At 60.5% G+C, this 20,814-nt stretch overlaps 1 protein-coding gene across 3 annotated transcripts in view; it reads right to left on the bottom strand.

The window, feature by feature from the left end:
- Nucleotides 1-20,814, bottom strand: part of RADIL (Rap associating with DIL domain) — a 79,238-nt gene that overhangs the window by 14,407 nt on the left and 44,017 nt on the right. For all 3 annotated transcript variants that reach the window (XM_058285728.1, XM_058285729.1, XM_058285726.1), the window contains exons 3-5: nt 9,869-10,104; nt 8,541-9,167; nt 7,459-7,496 (exon numbers count right to left, since the gene is read on the bottom strand). In XM_058285728.1, coding sequence (XP_058141711.1) covers nt 7,459-7,496; nt 8,541-9,167; nt 9,869-10,104 — 901 coding nt within the window. The remainder of the gene's footprint in view (nt 1-7,458; nt 7,497-8,540; nt 9,168-9,868; nt 10,105-20,814) is intronic.

The following is a 20,814-nucleotide window of genomic DNA, read 5'->3' on the forward strand; positions in this document are numbered from 1 at the left end:
ACTCGAGTGGCCTGAGTGTGCAAGAGTGTGCACAGAGCAGAGGTCCCGTGTGTAAGAACCAGGAACGTGAGCTCCCGTTACTGAAGCTAAAAGGCAATTCACAGAGGAAATACCCCCAGCGCCGGGCCTCGGGAGGGGCAGAGGGCCAGGGAGGCAGGATGCGCCTGGGGGCGCAGGAGGCTGGGGGGCGTCCAGAGCAGGGGCTTTGACCAGGGGTCCCGAGCTTGAACCGAATTCAAGAAAACATTACTCCCGCAGGACGTGCTGAGCAGGCGTGGCGTGTCCACTGAAGGACACGCGGTGCGGCGTGGACCTAGCAGGGGCCCGTGGCTCCCACCCGGCCCGCACAGGGGGCCGTGGAGCAAAGCTAAGAACGCCGGGTCCAGAGAAACAAACCATGAGGCAGCAAAGCGCGTTACTCGGAGACGTAATTATTACGATACCGAGAACGGACGCGGTTGAGGGGGCCGCGCTGGGAGACGGGCTCCCCACACACCACAGCACCCCCCAGGACCAGGCTCCGGTTCTGCAGAAGCAGCTGCTGCCAGGAGCCGCCCACCTGGCACTGAGCTGGTCCTGGAGCTCCAATCCCCCTGGCCTCCCTGGGGGACCCTGGGGACCCCACTTTTGCAGCTGGGCCGGCGTGTGCGGCCCTCAGGGCCCAGGACCCCTGCCCGGGCAGGCGGGGACTGCCCCGTGAGACCAAAGACTGGGGAACAGCTCTGGCGTGACCTGCGAGGGGCCCACCTGAGCCCCTCGGCAACGCGCATCACGCTCGTCCTGCTCTCCAGCGACACCCGGGCCCAGCGGCCTCGCCGGTTGCCTCTGCGCGGCCAGGCGGCGCCTCGACACCCCGCGCAGAGGCCGCGGCCCAGCGACCCACAGGACCTCCGCGGAGCGGCCCCAACACGTCTTCCCTGGTGGGGCCAGAAGGTCGCTGTGGCGCGACCCCACACAGAGCCCAGGCACCACCTGGACGCGGCCCACCTGCCCCTACCAGGAGGCCGCAGAGCGTGGCGTGTGTCGGCAGAGGGCGAGGCGGCTCGATCCCGCCCTCTCCAGGGCCCCCTCCGGCAGCCGCCCTGCAGGGTCTCATGGGCCCCGGGGCCGCCTGCTCTCCCGCTCGCCCTTGCCCTGCCCGCGAGCACCGCTGGCCTCTGCATCCCGGGAGGGGACGCTGCCCATCGCCCACCCCGCGCACAGCCAAGGCACCTGCTCCTTCCCGGCAGCCCCCAAAAGCGGTGCGGTCACTCCCCACGTGCTCCCGGGGAGCGGCTGGAGTCCCTGGTCAGGGACCCGCTGGCCGGCCGAGTCTGCTTGTGTCCTGCTCTCGACGCTCACGGCCATCTCCATGTCACCCAGAACCGGAGGCTGAAGGCCTCTGCCAGGCGCCACGAGGAGGGCCCAAGCCACGCCCATGTCCACGCTGCACCATGTGTGCCCACAAACGGGCATCGGCCGCACACCCGACTGCCCAAGCGGCCCTGCTGGCGGCCATGGGAACTGCAGAAGCCGTGTCCAGGGCCCAGGACAGCCGCGGGCGCGGGGGCATTACCCTGCCGGTGGGAGGGCGCACGGTCCCCACAAGTGAAACAGAGACCACAACTCCCCCTCGGGGAGCCTGCGCAAGGGAACGCATAGCCAGGTGCAGTGGCGCGAGGGCCAGCGTAGGGGGTCTGCGGGCGTCCAGTGGGACAGGTCCAAGGGGTGGCGGCGTAAAGCCCAGAGCCCACCCCGTCAACCAGCCAGGAGAGACCCTAGTGGGAAAAGCTTCACCCACGGGCGGGGCCCGGCGCTGCCCGGACGCGTGGACATGCGCCCGGGCGCCGCGTGGCCTGGACCACATGCAGCCAAGCCTGGAGGAGCTCCGGGGCAGGCCTGGTGGGCACGTGCCATCCCCGCCAGGGCCGTTCATATAATGTTGGGGTTGGGAGCAGCGACGTGGGGCCTGCGAGGGGGCAGGCAGCGGGGTCTGAGGAAGCGGGCCCTTCTCCAGCCTGGGAGGGCGGGTGCCCGGGGGAAGGGGTCAGCGGTGCAGCCAGAGGGAGCGCCCTGGCGGCCAGGAGCGCAGGGGCCCTGGAGAGGTCACACTGAGGCCGGGAAAGCAGAGCGGCCCGCCCCCCAGGCAGCTGGACAGACAGGCCCGGGCCCAGGCTGCCGGGGCTGGGAAGGGACGTGGTGGCCACCGCCGACCACACTCAAAGACCTGGGCGGAACAGGGGCCGATGGCGGCCGGAGGAGGGGGCGCAACGAAGCAAGGGGGTTGTCGACGTGCCTGAAAACTCAAGCCAGGCCTCTCCGATGGCCCCGCTGATGCCAGGGAGACGTGGGGGGGCCTTGGGGCTGACGGGGTTCCTCCGCGGCGTGACCCCCATGCAGCCCTGCCTGCGGACGCTGCCGTCGGATATGCAGTCGACATGCCGCCCGGCCTTCCTCAAGCTCAAGCTCACCCAGGCGCAGAGGCCTGCGCGGACCCCACGGACCCCACGGACGAGAGCGGCGCGCGCCCAACAAGGGGCAGCACGGGAGGGGCTGACGGGGACGACCGTGGACAGCGGGATCCCCAAGGGACGCACGAAGCCCCAGCTTCAGGTGCGATTCCAAGTCCTCAACAGGAAAACGCGCCAAGCGCCAGAAACGCCGCAACCACCTTCCAACCCGGGGCGGGCAGGTGGGCGGGGGCCGCTCAGGGGCCATGTCGGCCGTCCAAGGCGCTGGGACGCCCCGGGGCACACACCCCACGCGGGAGCTGCCCACAGGACCTCAGCCGGTGTCCCCGCCCCGAGGCCGCGAGGCTGTCTGCCGGGCAGAGCCCGCCAGCCCCTGGCTCCGACACACCGGGGGCTGCTGGAGAGAAGGGTGCCGAGGCAGGGGCGCGCGGCCCTCCTAGGAGGCGAGGCCCCAGCAAGGTCCCACGTGGCCTGGGGTGGCATCGGGCCCGGCAATGCCCCTGCACCAAGCCCAGGGCCTTCCCTGACGGCCCGGGGAGCAGAGCGCCTGCGCGGGCCTCACGGGCAGGGCGGCAGGCAAGAGGGACCTGCAGGAGGACTCAGGCCGGGCGGACGGGCTGAGCGATCGCAGTCCCAGGGCGTCGCCGGAAAGGGGCGCAGGGGAGCGGGCGGGGCGCACCAGCGGATGTCACTGAGGGGACAAGCCAAACACGGAGAGCAAAGGATGACCCAGGAGCCAAGGTCACGAAACAATGTCTACCTCAGGTGACTAAGGAGAAAGAGGACGGTACGGCATCATGATGAAACGAGGCATATTTACAAAAGGGAAACAACGGGGGGACTGGTGAAATTAAAAAGAAACCCAAAAGAAGTCTTGGGAATCTTTTAAAAAATCACTAAAATTTAAGATGGCAGAGAGGTGACACAGCTGCGAAGAGGGTCGTGAACCGAGAGGCCGGGAGGGACGGCTGAGAGTGACACGGATGGACACGGACCCCCATGAGCGCAGCCAGGTCACGCGGGCCGCGGCCCAGGGGCCCAGGAGGACAGGCCCTGCGCCTGCGTCCTCAGGGTGGGGACAGCGCCGCCCTCGCGAGACGCACAGGAGAGCAGACCGGGCCCTGGGGGCACAGAGAGAAAGGCAGGACGTCAAGGACCAAGGGAAAACCATGGAAGGAGAAGGAAAAAGAAACCTCAGGAGAACAAGAATTAGACACACGCGCGGCTTCTCACCAAAACGAGACAGAGAAATGGAGTCAACCTCCAAGGACGGAAGGGAGGAACTCAGCCGTCGCTCGAGAGTGACGGCAAAAATCAAAACAGTTTCTGGCACAAGATCCAAGAAGTGTGATCACCACAAAGCCTCCCAGACGGAACTACTCAAAGATCATTCCAGTAAACGGGACACGGATCCTAAAAGCTGTCAAAGGAATGCAAGAAACAAGGAAAACACGCTGGTGAGCAGCATGTGGGAATCCAAGTAAGCACTAACAGAAAACAAAGACTGGTCTGGGAAATAAGGGAGTGAGAAAGGAGAAGCCAAAATCCTACCACATTAAAACAAAAGCTAGAAAGCGGGGTGAGTCCGAGCATCCTGAGGCCTAGTGCTCAACCAAAGGAGAGGGACCAGTGAGAGGAAAGGGGGACTGAAGACACAGCCCAACGTGGGAAAGCATGAAGACAGGACACAGGCATGGGTAAACAGAAAACAACGCAGATGGCAGTAACGTGGCCAAATAAATCAGTAACTGCCACAACTGTAAATGGATTCATATGTCCATGAAAACACCAAGATATGCAGGATGGATAAGTAATTGTTTAAAAAAAAAAAGGATACACAACGATTGAAAGCAAAGGCATGAAAAATATTTTTCAGGCAAATACTAGATAAAAGAAAGATGATATAACATTAACATCGGGGGAAAAAGATCTTAGGGCAGTAAGATTTATTAGGATGAAGAGGGACATTACTTTCAAAGGAAAAATTTAGAATGATATAATCTAATAGAGTACAAACCTACTTATAAAGTATTAACATAAACAAAACTGATTTTTTAAAATAGAAACTTACGAATCCCCCATCAAGTGAGAAATGTTAACATCTTTCTCTCAGATCAGTGCTTAAACTAAGAAAAAACTAATGAGGATGTGGTAGAGAAGAGCAAACAATAAATAAACCGGGTCCAACACACGTAGGTAACGCTACACCAGAAACCGAAACCAGGTGGTTTTAAAGTAGACGTGGAATCCTTACAAAACTGACCACAAGCTGGCTAAGAAAAGCATTCCTAACAAATGGCAAAAGATGGACCCCTTAACAACCATTCTCTCTCATAATACAAAACCAAAAGTAAAAAAATACGGCAGAAAAACATGTATTTAGAAATTTTATAAATGTTCAAAGTAATTCATGAATCAAGGAAGAAATCACAACAGAAAGAATGCAAGAATAAGGGCCTAATAAAGAGTTACTTAATGGGCTAGGAATCAAGGGAAGAATAAACTGAAATAATGAAATTGGTTATTTATAACAGTACTGAAGGGAAGCAGACTTGGCCCAGTGGTTAGGGCATCCGTCTACCACATGGAAGGTCCGCGGTTCAAACCCCGGGCCTCCTTGACCCGTGTGGAGCTGGCCATGCGCAGTGCTGATGTGCACAAGGAGTGCCCTGCCACGCAGGGGTGTCCTCCGCGTAGGGGAGCCCCACACGCAAGGAGTGCACCCCATAAGGAGAGCTGCCCAGCGCAAAAGAAAGTGCAGCCTGCCCAGGAATGGCGCCGCCCACACGGAAAGCTGACCCAACAAGATGACACAACAAAGAGACACAGATTCCCGTGCCTCTGACAACAACAGAAGCGGGCAAAGAACACACGGCGAATAGACACAGAGAACAGATAACTGGGTGGGGGAGAGGGGAGAGAAATAAATAAAAATAAAATCTTTTAAAAAAACAACAGCAACAGTATTGAATTAGACAAATCTCTGGGAAGACACATCAAAGGGGGCGAAAGAGAAAAGACAAACACAACAGGGATTAAAAACAGGGATAACTACAACCACATTCGAGATGAAAAAATCATGAGAATATTATGAACAACTTTATGCCAATAACTTTTTGAACTTGTAATGGATAATTTTCTAGAAAAGTCAAAATTACCAAAATTAACACAATAAAAAGTAGGAAATGGAAAAAAACAATAACCATTAAAGAAACGGAATCAGCAAAGTCTCCATCCCTGGGGGCACCACTCCAGACCCCTGCCAGGCTGCGTCCAGCAAACAGATGGCAGGTCCTACACAGCCTCAAGACCACACTCAGACAAGACAAGACTAAAGAAAAACCCAACTAAAATACGAGGCATACCTTGCCGCAGTAAAAAACAAAAGCGACAGGTAGGGTGTAATCCCACGAGCTCAGCCAGGCTCCACCGTGGCAACCTCCTGCTGGAGCACCCCAGTCAACAGGTTAACGGGGAACCTCCTGTGTAGCTGGCACCCTACAACCACAGGTTAAGGGGACCCCCTGCTGTGGTTAGCACCCCAGTCAACAGATTAAGGGGAACCCCGTGTAGTTAGCACCCCACATCAACAGATTAAGGGGACCCCCTGCTGTGGTTAGCACCCCAGGCAACAGACTCAAGGGGGAAAATGAGAGGGCAACTAGGGGGGCAGAAGCAGCTTCCTGCAAAACCCAACGGCCACCCACAATCTTCGGGGACGCGGGAGACAGCGCTGAGGCAGACGGGGCAAAACACTGGGAAGAGGGCACGCCTGGGAGGGGCTCGGGGCCATGACACTTTTGCCCTCTTCTGAATATTTGTTCTAACAGTAAAAAGGGAAATGAGGAGCGAGCGTCCAGCAGGGGTGGAAGAGACCAAGGACCTGGGGGTCTGGGGACGTCTCGGGAGTGGGGCGCTGGAAGCAGTGACGGCCACAACTGGGGGTTCGCCTGTGGGGCTCCCAGCTTCCTCCGGGCCTGCTGCGCCGACACCCAGGTCTGCACCCTCGAGGCGGGGCCCGGGGACCCCAGCCCGGTGGGCGGGTCGAGGGGACGCCCCCGCTCTGCCGCCTGACGGGGACGGGGTGACAGGGCCCCTCTGCTGCCAGAGCCTGGGGGGACACGCACGGCAAGAGACACACGTGGCGGCCACGGGGCTTGAACGCTGCCCGCACACTGCAGAGATGCCGCTGGCTCGAGGCAGGAGAGGAGAAGCTACGGGGACCCCGGGAGCCCCCACGGGGGGCCGCCCTCCCACGTGTGCACGGAGACGCCCCGCAGAGCCTGTCCCAGCCTCGGCACGTGGCATGGCCGTGGCTGCGGCTCACTGGCCCCCGCAGCTCTGGGGCCCCCTCTGCTGCCAGACACGCGGTGCGACTGGCTCTTGTCCCCAAACGGCACCTCCAAGACACGTCCCCGCACCACGCAGGAGGCAGTTCACGAGGGGACATGCCCGGTGCGAGGCTGCCAGGCCGTGGACGGGACGAGGCCCAGCAGGGCTTGCCAGGGTGGCAGGCGAGGGCGGGGTGGGCAGGGGTGCGGGGCCAGCGCTTGAGTCAGGGGCACAGAGGGGAGGAGAGCGCTCGAGAGCGGCCCTGCGGAGAACTCCCCCCAGCGAGCTCCCCAGGTGACACACAGAGAAGACGTGCGGGAGGCCTCCCTCCGCCCTCTGATTCAGCAGACATGGGGGCCCCCTCTGCCCTCTGACACGGCACCCATGGGCCCCCCTGCCCTCTGACATGGCACACATGCCCCTCCACCCTCTGACATGGCACCCGTGGGCCCTCCACCCTCTGCCCTTTGACACGGCACCTGTGGCCCCTCCGCCCTCTGACACGGCACCCATGGGCCCCCCCTGCCCTCTGACACGGCACACATGCCCCTCCACCCTCTGACATGGCATCCGTGGGCCCTCTGCCCTCTGCCATGGCACCTGTGGCCCCTCTGCCCCCTGCCCAGGGGACGGCCACCGCTGGGGAGTGGGCAGGGGGCAGGGCGGCCGTACTTACAGGTGCGCCTGCTTCTCCGCCAGGTCTTTGGTTTTCTCCTGCAATCACAAGCAGAGTGGACGTGAGGAGGCCGCGCAGGCGCCTCCCGCCTGCACGAGCTCTTCTGGAAGGTGCGTCCGCGTGCCTGGCCGTGCACCTGCTAACAAACCGGCCATCTGAGGGACAGTCAGGACAGGCCAGACGCCTCACAACCACTTCAAGGAGGACGCTCCCTGCAGCCTCCCTGCAGGTCTGAGCTGGCTGCTCCACGTCAACGCGGCGACAGCAGGGCACATGGAGGGGCCGGGCAGCCACGGGGTCCCCAGCCAGGCACCCAGAGGCACACTCGCGTGCACTCCGACTCCCTTGACCTCAGTCTCCCCAGCTGTGCCGGGGGTCCTGCCGCCCCACAGGAGCTTGCACGGAGCTCTGGGTGTGACACCCAGCTGGCTTTCGCCCCGCGTCCAGGCAGGCGTTCACACGTGGAGCCCACGCAGTCTCCACAGCCCAGCGGCCTCCCGCCTGGCATGGCCCCGCCACGAGGGTCTGTGGACCACTGCAGCCCTTTCGGGCCCCGGAGTCCAGGCCCTGGGGTGGCGAGGGGAGGCAGGGCCAGGCAGGGGCGGCCTGCTGCACGCTCTCCTCCACAGGCAGCGCACCCCACGGGGCAGGGCTCCCCCAGCTCTGCCTGCTTTGCTGCCATGCCACGGCTGAGGGAGAGGGTGGGGGCCACGGGGCCCGCAGCCTGGGGGTTCCCGGGCCGGAGGCTGGGCTGTCCCTCCTAGGGGAAGGCGTTCCCACGGGAACCAGCCCACCAGTCCCGCCGTGGAGGAGGGACACGGGACGTGGGCGGCAGGGACAGCGGGGGCCTGGGAGAGCGCCCCACAGCCATGGCACCTGGCCCTGCAGGGGAAGCAGAGGGCCCTGGGAGCGCAGGGGCGGCCGGGCCGTGTGGTGGGAGTGCCGCGTGGAGCTCATGCGGCCACGGCTGCCCCCCACGTGGCCACGGCTGCCCCCACGTGGCCATGGCTGCCCTGGATGGCAGAGGAGGCCCTGAACTCCACGGGACCCCCGCACCCAGGCCGGCCCCCGGTGCCACTGACCCAGACGGCCTGGCGGATCATCCCGGCCATCTTGAGCAGGAGCTGTGCGAAGGCGCCGGGCTCGAAGCAGGCGGCCGCATGCTGGGCGCAGAGGCAGAGCAGGAAGGCGGGGGCTAGCTGGGGTGCAGGCCCCCCGGGCTCGGCCAGCGTCAGGATCTTCCGCAGCAGCGCGTCCTCCACCCCCGGCTCAAACTCCAGGTGCAGCCGCCGCCGGCGGGGGGCCCGGGGCCCGGGGGTGGCGCCCGGCCGCGGGGAGGCGGCGCCGCACGCCTGGCAGCTCTGCGGGCCCCCGCGGAGGCAGGCCAGGGTCTGGGCGGGCAGCGGGCGGGCGGGCGCCGGGTCCTTGAAGAGCAGCAGGTAGTGGAGGCCGAGCGACAGCAGGTCCCCGTGGCGCAGCGCCACGCTCCCCCGGCCCACCTCGCGGAAGTTGACCGAGACGGGCGCCCCGGGCACGGGCTCCAGGACCAGCCTGTCCTCGGGCGGCTCGCTGTCCGGGCGCCGGCGCCGGCGGATGGTGCAGTGCAGGGGCAGGATGTCGGGGGCCCCGAGGCTGATGCTGGGCCTGCTGGAGGGCGTGCGCCGGCCCACCGTGTGCTGCTCGCGGCCCAGCACGTACACCAGGCTGTCCTGGAACACAGGCGGGTCAGCACGGGGGGCCGGGGGGGGGGGGTGTGGGGGGGAGGGGAGGGGAGGGGAAGGGGAGGGGGAGTGGGGGAGGGGAAGGGGAAGGGAAGGGGAGGGGGAGGGAAGGGGACCCCAATCCCCTGTCCTCCCACACGGGGCACCCCAGCTCTGTGGGCCAGCCCCTCGCCGCTGCCCCTGTGCTGGGAGGTGCCTTCCCAGGATCCTCGCCACCCCGGGACCCGGGGACCTCCCACTGCAAATTGCACAGGGCCGGCCCGGGCAGGAGTCGGTCCAGCCGGGGCCTGGCCTCTGGGCCGGGCACCAAGGCCGCCGAGCTGCCCCGGCGGAGCTGCGGCCGGAGCCGTGGCCCGCGCCCAGTCCAGCCCTGAGGCCTCTAGGCTGTGCGCGGAGCAGCGGAGAGGAGCGCAGCGCAGGGGCGGCTCCTGGGGCTGCGGAGGGGCTGCGGGGGTCCCCTGAGCCAGATCGGACAAGAGTGGGGAGGAGTGCCGGCTCAGGGGGCTCCTCTGTGCCCCTCCAGGCACAGCCGCCTCCCACGGGGGACCCCCAGGGCTGAGCCGCCGCCTCTGCAACCACTGAGGGCGGTCCAAGCGGCCTGGCCAGGCACAGTGGGGCGGGCGCTCCATGGGGCGCTCTCCAGCCCACCCCCGGGCCCGCGGACCCCCGCACCCGGCGCCGGCTCTCACGTGCTGCTGGCTGTAGCCCTGCAGGAGCAGCAGGTGCGGAGACTGGAGGAGGGACACGTGCGCGGCGCCCCCGCGGTGGCTCTTCTCCCCGGGGCCCGGGCCGCCGCCGTCCCCAGGCATGCTCAGGCTGGTCTCGCTGGCGCTGCGGCGCAGGCGGGGCGACCCCGGGGCCCGCTGGGCCAGGGCGGCCCCCTTGGCGCGGAGGCGCTGGAGCCTGCGGGCCTGCGCGTTGATCCCTGCGGGGCAGACGGGAGAGAGCCGCGCTGCACTGCCAGCTGCCCGCCGCCGGGGCGTCCTTGCCCCGCTGTTCTCACCCCTGGGGTGCTGCCTCACCGCGCCCCCCTCCCCACGCTCTGCGCCCTGCCCGGCTCTGCCCCCACCCATCCCCTCCGGGGGTCCGGAAGCCCCCTGGGCCCCAGCTGGGAGAGGGCCCGTGCCCACCTTCCCTGCCCCCGCCCCGGGCAGTCCTCCCAGCCCACCTGGGCGCACCTGCCAAGCGCCAGGCCTGGGCCGCCTTCAGCGCTGTCGGGGCAGAGGCCGCCCACCCCTCACAGACGCAGAGGAGCGCCTGGAAGCTAGCGCGGGACGCTGGGCCCATCAGCCCCCGCCCCACTCCAGAGTCCTCGCAGCCTGGCTGAGACCCTCAGCCTCGGGGCCGCGCTCCCCAGCCTCCCCACAAGGCCCACCAAGCCCGCGCGAGGCAAGGCCGCAACACGACCCGGAGAGAGACCAGCCAAAGGTCCTGGCTGGGGACGGAAGGGGACGCCTGGGCCCCCGCACGCTCCCAACTGGCAGGACGCGTGGCTGTGACGCAGGCGTGGCCGAGCACACGCCGGCCACCCCTGGCGCACACGTTTAAAGGAGGGAGCTCGAGCTCCCTGCCCCTGCCCGGAACCGGGCCAGGAGATCAGGGGTACCCCTGGCAAGAGGAGGGGGGCAAAGGGGAGTGGCAGGAGGGGTGAGGGCGCCGGGCCGGGAGGCGCTCTGGCACGCGAGCGTCCGCTCCCACGTGGGAACCCGGCGTTCAGCCCCGCCCCGTGGCGCGTGCTGGGGTGGCCTGGCAGTTCTGAACAGCGCTGGTACCGTGCCCGGCGCATCCCCGCCGGCGGCCGCTCTGGCTCCAGCACTGTGCGGGAAGGAAAAGGTGCTCCCCGCCACCCCCCGAGGCCACAGGCACCTGCAGGAGCCCACCTCGGTGCCGGCCCTCTCCTCTCCTAGACGCGGTCCTGAGACACGTGCGGGTGGGGGCGGCTCCGCCTGAGCCACACCGGGGGCTGGACGTGCTCAGAGGTGGGGCGGTGGCGGGCGGCCGGCGGGGCAAGGAAACGCGCCTGCTTAGAGACGCCACTCAGCTCGGGGGGAGCCAGGCCACCCCGAGGCGCTCCCTCGCGGCAGGTGGCACACGCGGCCGAGGAAACCCGAGCAGAGGCTGCCCTGCCTTACACAGTGTCCCCTCACTCGGAGGCCTCCCCTGGGTGAGCGGGGCGCGGGGCACGGGGCGGAGAAACACTCAGGAACAGCCGCTGCGGACCCGGGTGCCCGCCCCCGCTCGTTCCCACAACGTAACCCGACGCGGGCTCTGTGGCTGGGTGGGAACCGCCCAGGGAGAGCAGCCCACGAAGGGAAACGTCAATCCGTTCATAAACCGCTCAGAGCCAGACCAGGCTGCGCTGCCAGGAAGCCGCACGCAGAGGCGCGAGCTCGCGCCAGGCTGGCGGGAAGCCAGGACCGTGGGTCCCGGGGGCGGGGCAGCCGCTGCGCTACGCCTGGTCCCACCCCAGACCCAGGGGCAAAGCCGGCAGGAGGCGTCACGGCCAGGAGGCGCCCACTTCGGAAGGCCTGCACTGGACGGCTGGGGTCCTGGGCCTCTGGACACAGCGCACTATGCAGTCACCATGCCAGGCTGCCAGCCTGTGCTCTTTCTGGGCCAGCGAGAGCACACGCTTGCTGCTCTGCTGAAACGGCTCTGAGAGCAGACCGAGAGCAAAGTGGGGACAGCAACCCAGACAAGGGCAGAGGTCAGGGCCCGAGGAGGGGGCGGCCGGCGCCTCTCAGCCCCACGTGTCACATCCAGTGTGGTCCAAGGCCGCACGTCCCCGAGCTGCCACCAGCACAGGTACCAGGTGCCCTGGTGGGCGCCCGGCTGTTCTCAACGCCATGCTGCCAGCAGGGCTGGGCGCGGCGTCCCCCACGGGCCCCCAAGGCGCAGGCGGGGCAGGGGCTGGGGCCACGTGCTGCCACTCCCCCTCCACCCTGGCTGCCGCGTCCACAGTGGACCCCATCACCCCATCCGCAGGGTCCCTCTCGGGCTCCAGCTGTGCGCAACAACTGCCACGGGCGCCCCAGGAGAGCGTTCTCTGACAAAAAGCACGTTTCCTGTGCAGCCCAAGCACCTGGAGAGATCCAGCAAAACTTGCCGGGGAGCAGCGGGGTCCTCTCTGTCCTACCATGTGTTTAGGCTGGGTCATGGGTACACAGGCGGATCACTACAATGTTTTCACACTCTCTGAATGCTTGAAGTATTTCAAGAAAGAAGAGAAACATAATGAGAGGAAAATATAGAATGCGAAAGACAAACCTGGGCTAATCTACATTCTAGACCCTGCTCGATGTAAACGACAGAGAGGAGCTGTGAGCTAAAACTACCCACTGCAAATTAGCGAAGGTTTTTTAAAGGAGAGCATCAGAGGTCAGCAAGGCTGAGGTGAGACAGGCGAGCGTATAAACCGCGAAGGAATCCAGGGTGGGCTCCAAGCCCCCAGTTCTGGAACTATCCATGAAGTGGTGTTTAAAGGCCTCCACCCTTCTATAAAGGACCTCACTTTCAAGTTACTGTCCCGCAGAAATACCAGAAAGGAGTCAGAAGTGCTGTGCAAAAAGGTAACAAGCTTTATTTATAAACCAAAAAACGGGAAACGTTCTTAAATTTCAAAAGGAAAACGGCCAGGCCCACCGCAGCCTTCAACAGGATACCCTCAACCTGAGAATACAACCGACCAAGCAGGAGCCACCCAGCTCTGACGCGGTGAGTTAAGCCACGCAAGAGCCGGCTGCGCCAGCAGGAAAAGCGCAGCGCACCGGGGCTTCCTGGGGCGCCTCTCTAACCTCCCCTGCCCTTACCCTGTGCAGCGGCGGACGTGCTGCCCTTGGGGACCTCGGCGTCACTCCCGGGGCAGCGGGGCCTTCTCTTGTGACCGGGTCCACAGCAACAGCCAGGGGCCTCCCGGAGAACAAGGTCACCCGCGGGGAGGCCGGCGCGGGGCGAGGCCCCCCAGCCCGCAGGCCTGGCGGGGAGGCCTGTGCTGGGACCTGGGCGGCGACTGCCCGCCCTGGACGCGAGGCCGGGGGCGCGCCCAGAATCTCCCCACCTCCTCAGCCGCGGGAGGCGCCATTTCTCAGCTCGGCTGCCTCCTCCTTCCTCCTGCCGGGGGCTGGCCAGGGCCATCCTTCCCCGGGCCCATGGGAGCTGCCACCCTCAGTGGCCAGGCCTGGTGCCCCACGCTGAACCCTGTGCCCCAAGCAGGCGCCCGGGGCCGGAACCCACCTCCACGGAGCTCCAGGGCAGCACCACTCACAACTCCTCGCTGGCTCCAGGGGCCCAGGCCCCATGGCCTGGGGGGATTCGGCCCTCCCCCCGGCTCCGCGCCCTGCCTGCGGCTCCCACAGCTCCCCTCCGATTCCTGTGTCCCCTCTCCAGCTCCCACACCCTCCCCACGGCTCTCGCGCCCTCCCAGGCTCCCAAGCCCCCTCTGGCTCCCACGCCCCCTCTCTCGCTCCCGCGCCCCCTCTCTCACTCCCGCGCCCCCTCTCTCGCTCCAGCGCCTCCTCTCCAATGTGAGCTGCTTCAGAGGAGAGCAAAGCCCTAACGCTGGTAACAGCCGCGCGGGCTCCTCAACGCACTTGTACCAAATGGTCGCCAATGACAGGGTCACATTGAGAGACGCCCCTTCACGTCTCCCTTTCTCAATTATGTATAAGTTTATAAATATATAAAAGATGTTACAACACGGGGGAGCCTCAAAACCATTATGCTCAGTGAAAAAGGCAGATGCACAGGCATAAGTATCATCAGATTCCATTGACATGAAACGTGCAGAAAGAGCAAGTTCGCGGGCAGAAAGCTGTGCAGAGGCTGCGGGCACCGGGTGGGCACGCGGCCGGCTGCGAGAGGCCCTAGGGACTGTGCTGTGATGGAAACGCTCCAAGACGTGAGCGGGCGGTGGGCACAGCTCTGTAAACTTACCTAAAAACCACGGAGCTGTACACTTAAAAAGCAGAGGTCCGTAGTATGTAAATGATGCTTCGGTAAAGCTATTTAAAAAGTTATAGGTACTTTCAATCCCAAGAGGCAACGGCACAGAAGAGGAGACAAGGTTCACACTGGAATTGGGAGACGGCAGGTCCGGGTGCGCGGCACCTGGGGGCGCTGCGAGCAGGGTGGGCGCCGGCCGGGCAGCCTTCCTCCACGGCCTCGGGCTCACTGCCCGCTGCTCCGGGCTCCGCTCCGGGTGCTGGGCCCAGGGGCCACGGCAGCCCCTCCGCGGGTTCCGTCGGTCTCTCCTGCTCCCTCTCCATCTCTCGAGGCGCTGGGCTTGGGACTCAGGGACCCCCGGCCAGCACCCACCAGGCCTTGCTGCTGATGTTGACAGACAGACGTCGCCGTAACCCCCATCCTCAGCCTTAGCCCTTCTGCCCGTGGAGCGGCTTCTCATCCTGGATGCCTGTCCGTCTGTCCTTCCACCCTCGGGGGGTTCCGCTGACATCAGAACGGTTTCCCAGGGGCCATCAGAAGGCTCGGGGCCCGATGCGATGGGCTCAAGCAAGGCTCGGCGTGGCCGCGGCAGAGGCCCTGCCCCTTTCCTCCCCCGCCACTGCGCTCCTGGGAACCTGCGACCTGGGGCCCAGGACAAGCGGCCCTGCGGCGGCCACCGTGGGAACTTCTGGTAGGAACAAAACTGACCATTTGCGAGGCACCTTAGGAAAGAAGGGAATGCAGGCCCAAAGGGCAGCATTTTCAGTTGTTGTGCGGAGACTTCACAACAAAATTCTAAATCGCCAGGCTCTTCACTAAATATTCTCTGGCCAAAGTTAATGAGCACTTTGGCAAACTAAGTCACAGCAAGCCCGTTTCCCGAGCGGAGACTCCCCCCTTCCTTCGGGTTTCCCTGCCCCTGCCCGTTACCTCCTCCCTTCCCTTCTCCTGCCCAGACCCCCTGCCTCTTCCCAGCAACTCTCCTAGAACCCGGAGCCAGCCGCGCCCAGCCTCCGCCCTCCAGGAGCCGGCAGGCAGAGGCGCCGGAACCCGGGCCCTCGGCTGCAGCAGCACTGAGAGCCGTCACAAAGCCCAAACCAGCCAGCCGATCCTAGAGCCGGAGCTCTGTGGGCACACACGGCCCCCACACCTGACCTGTGTCAGCCTGTGCAGCTTGGTGGGAAACTCAGGTGCTCAATGCTGGACGACAGAAGTACCCACAGGATCCCCACACTGCCATAACCCGAGGGTCGGGGACAGGATAAAGCTGCTAACGATACATATCAGGGCAAAGAAGAGCTTAAAAGTCTCCTCCACAAACATCGGTGTCCAGGGAGGCTTTACCTTGCCTTGAACGGCTAACCACAAGTCAGCCCACCGGCCGGGAACACAGGTCTGGTAAAAACATAGAGAAAAGAAAGAGGCACAGACAGAGAGCCAGCTCTTTCAGGAGAAGCAGGGAGCTTTACAGGTCTGTGTTTTGTCTTTCCAGGTTTCGGAGTCAGTTTCTCTGACTCATGGCTGAAAATCTTAAGCATAAGGCCTCTGTTAAGGTCTATTGTATGTTTATACATGTATGTTATATATATATGCTACGGAGCAGATTGATATTATCGATGAATTCCAAAAAGAAATACTGGATTATGTTTGTAAACAGATCTTTTCCTCTGGGCACATTAGAGTCAGGTAAACCTCTTGTGCTTATAGGGCGTTGAGTCCCCACCCTTGGTGGGTGGGGACTCACAGATAAAAGGCATGGCAAAGGACAGAGTTGGGGGGCTTTTAATGTTGGAGTTTTGATGTTGGAGTTTGATGCTGAAGCTGGAGCCCCAGGGAGAGAGACAGAGCCGTTCACCTGATAGAAAACAGAGGAGCTGGGCCCAGAGGAACCCAGGAAGCCTGCCCCTCGCAGACGTCGCAGCCATCTTGCTCCAACACGTGGAAATAGACTTTGGTGAGGAAGTAACTTATGCTTTATGGCCTGGTATCTGTAAGCTCCTACCCCAAATAAACACCCTTTATAAAAGCCAACAGGCTTCTGGTATTTTGCATCAGCACTCCTTTTATTGACTAATACAGTCACCCATCAAGATGATGATGCATCAAAAAAGAGACAAGGGGAGAGTCAAGGTGAAGCGCAGCAGAGACCAGGAACTGAGGTGGCGCAATTGACAGGGGACCTCTCTCCACAACAGGGGGCTCCAGGATCGAATCCCAACGAATCCTAGAGGAAAGAAAATGAGGAGAGAAGACAACACAGACAGCAAAAACAGCAGGGCAGGAGGAGGAGAAGGGGGGAAAGTAAATAAATCTTTAAAAAAAAAAAAAGATCTGCTCTTTCATCTCATGAAAAGCAAAGTGTTAGAAATAGATTTATTTCATATGGCACAAGATGCAAGGAAAGTGCTGGTGAACTGAAAGGGGTTTTCTAACCTTATGATGGGTTAAATTTATATAGAGAATATGTTACTAATATAAATATTTTAGAAATTATGTAAAATTCTTAGATTTATCAGTACTATTAAACGGCAATATCGTATTGTCCATCATAATTTCGTTTTCTTAAATATATTGCATGCCACAAAAACAACCAAATCTCCTTATCGTTATCTAATGTTTTCCTGAGAATGTTTGCAATCGACTATAGGTGAGCGCTTCATCGTCAACAGAAAAGGAAGGCGAGCACGTAGGAGAGGCTCCACGGGCCCACTGCACGGCCCTGGCAGAGCCAGAGAGTGGGCAGGGCCAGGGAGCACAACCCCGCGGTACATAGTGGGCCCCATGCAGCCACCCCCTTCTATGGGACAGGCATCACACGCCTGGCCCTGGACGGGCGAGAGCTTCTCCTGGTCTCAAGGCTGCTAGACCCTGCTCGCGCACCTGGGGACTTCTGCTATTCTCTCAAGCAACGGAGGGTCCCATTCACTGGAGCTACGGTCCAGGAAACCTAGGAGGTCTTACCCATCAGCCAAAGCTTCCCTGCCCTACGTCCATTATCAGAGGAAAAAATTAAAAACAACGGTGACGTGTTAAGAGTAAATTAGCTAAATTACCTGAATCCCTCTCTCCACACTGGCCCGGGTCCTTCCTCTGATCTCGATGGCCAGAAGAGCTACCCCTTAGGAAACACCGGCCGTCCCCTGTAAAACCACACGGGCAAGGCTCGTGAGGCGCCTGACGCTGCCTGCTGGAAGGACGAGCCGCCCCAGCCCATGCCCTCGCCGGCCGCCCACAGGGGCCCACCCCGCCAGCTTTCCACGGAGGCCGGGTGCTCCGGAAGGGCCGTCGATGCGAGACCGCTTCAAAGCCCGTCGGAAGGGCCTCCCCAAGCGTCACTGGCCAACGCCACAGCCGTACACGACAAAGGACTCACGCTGGGCCCCCGCGTCACAATGAAAACGTGCCCCGAGCTCTCGTTCCAGACCTCCAAAGAGACCGGCACGAGGCTGCAGGGGTGATGGCAGCCCCCGAGGATTGCGGGGCCCTGCCCGGCGGAACAAGCAGGTGCCCCAGCCAAAGGCCAGCCCTCCCTACGGGACCAGACCCTCTCCTTCCTTTTGGGCCTCTTCAAAATCATTCGTTCCTGACCTTTTATCTCCTTTTCGAAAGTCCTGGCCCCTTTTCCTCTTTTCCCCTAACGAAGGCTGCGCCTTCTCGTTCTAAGGCCATTGCCACTGCCCTACTTCTGTTATACTTAAATAAACAAAACAGCACAAGTGGAATAGCTTAACAACATCTGCTTAAAGAGCAAAGGCCGCGTGGCTTTCCTGGCCTCCGTGGCGGGGCCTTGCTGTGAATCCTGCCGGGTTCCTGGCTCAGCGCTGCCACTCTCTCGGGCACACCGCTCAGGACATCGCACCTGCCGTCCGGCCGCTCGGCCCTTAAAGGCTGCGCAGCCACGGGGTCGACAAATGATGGAGTGAGACGTTGGGCACAACGATACGTAAACGACCTGCAGAGGCGCGGGGAGCAGGCCCCCGGCCACAGGTAATCCACACGACACAGGGAACAACTGGCGGTAAATGAGGCGCACAGGCAGGGGGAGGGCCAAAGAGGGGAGCTGGCGACCAGCACCACCCTGGGTTCTCCAGGAACCGCACAGGGTTCCGTTTCCTGAACTGGCCTAGAATTACTGGACAATCTCTTCAGGAAGTCCCTGCCAGGACAGTGACCCCGAAGAGCCACCTCCGCCCCAGGTAAGGTGCCCCTCACCCATTAAAGATAAAGTCCCTGATGCTCCCCGTGCCCACAGGACTGGCAGGTCCTGCTCGGCCCCCAGGGCTGGCCAGCTTCCTTCTCCCTGCTCCTCTCACGGCCGCAGCTGCTCTGCGCCAGCACGCAGGTTTCCCAGCTGAGAGGCCTCGGGCTGACGAGCCCCTCCCAGGGCAGGGCCGGGGTCTCTACGTGGGACCCACGAGCAGCCAAGGGCCACCAGATACCTGAAGAAAGCCCCAAGAGGAAGGCAAGGACACAGAACCCTAAATAAGAGAAGCAACTTAGAAGAAACATTATTTGGGACAATAAAAACTACAAGGGAAAAAAATACTACCACTGATATCCCTTGAGAGATTTTTTAAAAGTGATATTTTATCCATTAAACAAGAGCAGAATATTAAAAAGAAGTGTTCAGAAAGCAGCAACAGCAAAGCTCTTGGAAAATAAAGGGATGACAGCAGAAGTTATTAACTTGATAGGAGGACTGGAGACAGAATTGAGGGTGCTGGTAAGAAAGTAGAACAAAAAGACAAACAGACAAGAGAAAAGGTAAGAAAACATGTCAGGCCCAGAGATCCCAAACTGGACTCCCCATGTTAAGATGACGGACTTCTCAGAACTGAGGACACGAGTTAGATGAAGAAGGTGTGAAACTACCCCCACTAAGATATTAATACATCTGGTGCATTTTCAGAACATAGCTGGGGGGAGGGCATGTGGATAAAGAAGTTATTTAAGTTTCCAGAGGGAAGAAAAAGGCAGGTTAAATACAAAGGATCAAGATTTAGAACGTGGTCCAACTGCTCACAGGCCAGTGGAAGTGAGAAGAAAATGGAGCACTGCCTTCGACCCTCAGGAAAGAAAAGCATTTTCATTCTGGAATGCTATACCCAGCTAAACTACTAACCAAGCATGAGCACAGAATAAAGATCTCTTTAGACACATCACACTTTTAACGTTTTTCTCTCTCACATATACCTTCTCAGGAAGGTAGGGGGTGGGGGAAGTCCACTGAAATGGAGGACTAAACCTAGGACAAAGGAGAGCAAGAAACAGGAGACACAAAAGGGTAACAGCGAGCAGTAAGGCTTTGCAAGCCGCCAGCCCAGACTGAAGCAAGAAGTCTCCAGGGGTCGAGACAGAGAAAATCCACTCTATCTTAACGTCCTGAAAAGAATTAATAAGACAACTGGCTGAGAGTTGGGGACTAATAAAGCCATGAAAAGCACCAAGGAAAACAGAATAAACAAACAGAAATGGCAATGATTACTTACAAAGAAAACTAACAGTTGGACAAGAAGGAAAAGTAATCTTCGCATATCCCAACCTTGAATTCTGAAAAGATATCCACAGGCATAAAATGTAAACACTGGGTTGTCAGTCTAACTTAGCTTATGCTACGATTGTATTGCAAGGCTGAGATGATGGCACTGGCTATTCTGAAGGAGAGGTAGTGAGAAGAGCTAAAGTCTCATCTCCCATGGGGTCAAGTCACTAGCAATGCCTGAAATTTTAGAGATTGAGACGTGGTAGGATAAATTTGTTATTTAAAGATCAGGAATAAGATGCCAAAAAGAAAGAGTTCACAATTGATAGTAGCTGCCTCTGGGGAGTACAAAACTTGGAAGAAGGGTAGGCTGGAATAGGAAACCACTATGGTTTATTTAAATTTGTGCTTCGGTTTTAATTAGCAGTGAGAAAGCACTCCTGAAACTATACACATACATAACCTTGGTGAAAATAAGTAAATGTTTTTAAATGACCATACTTTACAACCCACTGAATGAAGAGATGAATGAAAGAATATACACAGTATGGTTTATATTTCACAAATTCCTAGACACACTTTTTTAAACAGAAACACACAAAAAACAAGGTTATGTAGTGATCAGCTGATGAAAATATTGTGAGCAGAGACTCAGAGAAACCAAAGGCTGTGCCTCCCCCAGGAGCAATGGTTCCATGTTTGCCATGACTTTGAAGAACATGACGAGGGGAGCAGATGTAGCACCAGTGGCTGAGCACCTGCTTCCCATATACCAGGTGCTGGGTTCAATCCCCTGTATCTAAACGAACGAACATGACTACCACGAACGATAACCAGCTCCTCAGCTGAGGAGATGACCAAGCCAAGTGTTGAAGGTGCTACCCAGTATCTTCTTCCTGCTTACAGGAAGAGGAAAGAGGAGAGTGCTAAACTGAAGGAAAATAAGCAAAGCTAAAGGGAACCAGGACCTCGTGACTTTGAAAACTCTCAGCCTCCCTGATGAGAAAACATGCTCAGTGTCAGAAATGGCTGCTGAAAGTGGAGCCCAAGAACAGGCTGAGTTGGTCACCTTGTAACACTTTGCCAAAACCTCAGAAGGATCAAAAAATCTAATAACTCAGACACACAGGACTGTTTGAAGAGATTAAGGGTTTTTCTCATGAATTTTCTTAATCAAATCAGAGGGTCTCTAGGAAGTTTTTGTTTTTGTTT

Source organism: Dasypus novemcinctus, chromosome 23 (genome assembly GCF_030445035.2).
Source record: "Dasypus novemcinctus isolate mDasNov1 chromosome 23, mDasNov1.1.hap2, whole genome shotgun sequence".
Taxonomy (NCBI): Eukaryota; Metazoa; Chordata; class Mammalia; order Cingulata; family Dasypodidae; genus Dasypus; species Dasypus novemcinctus.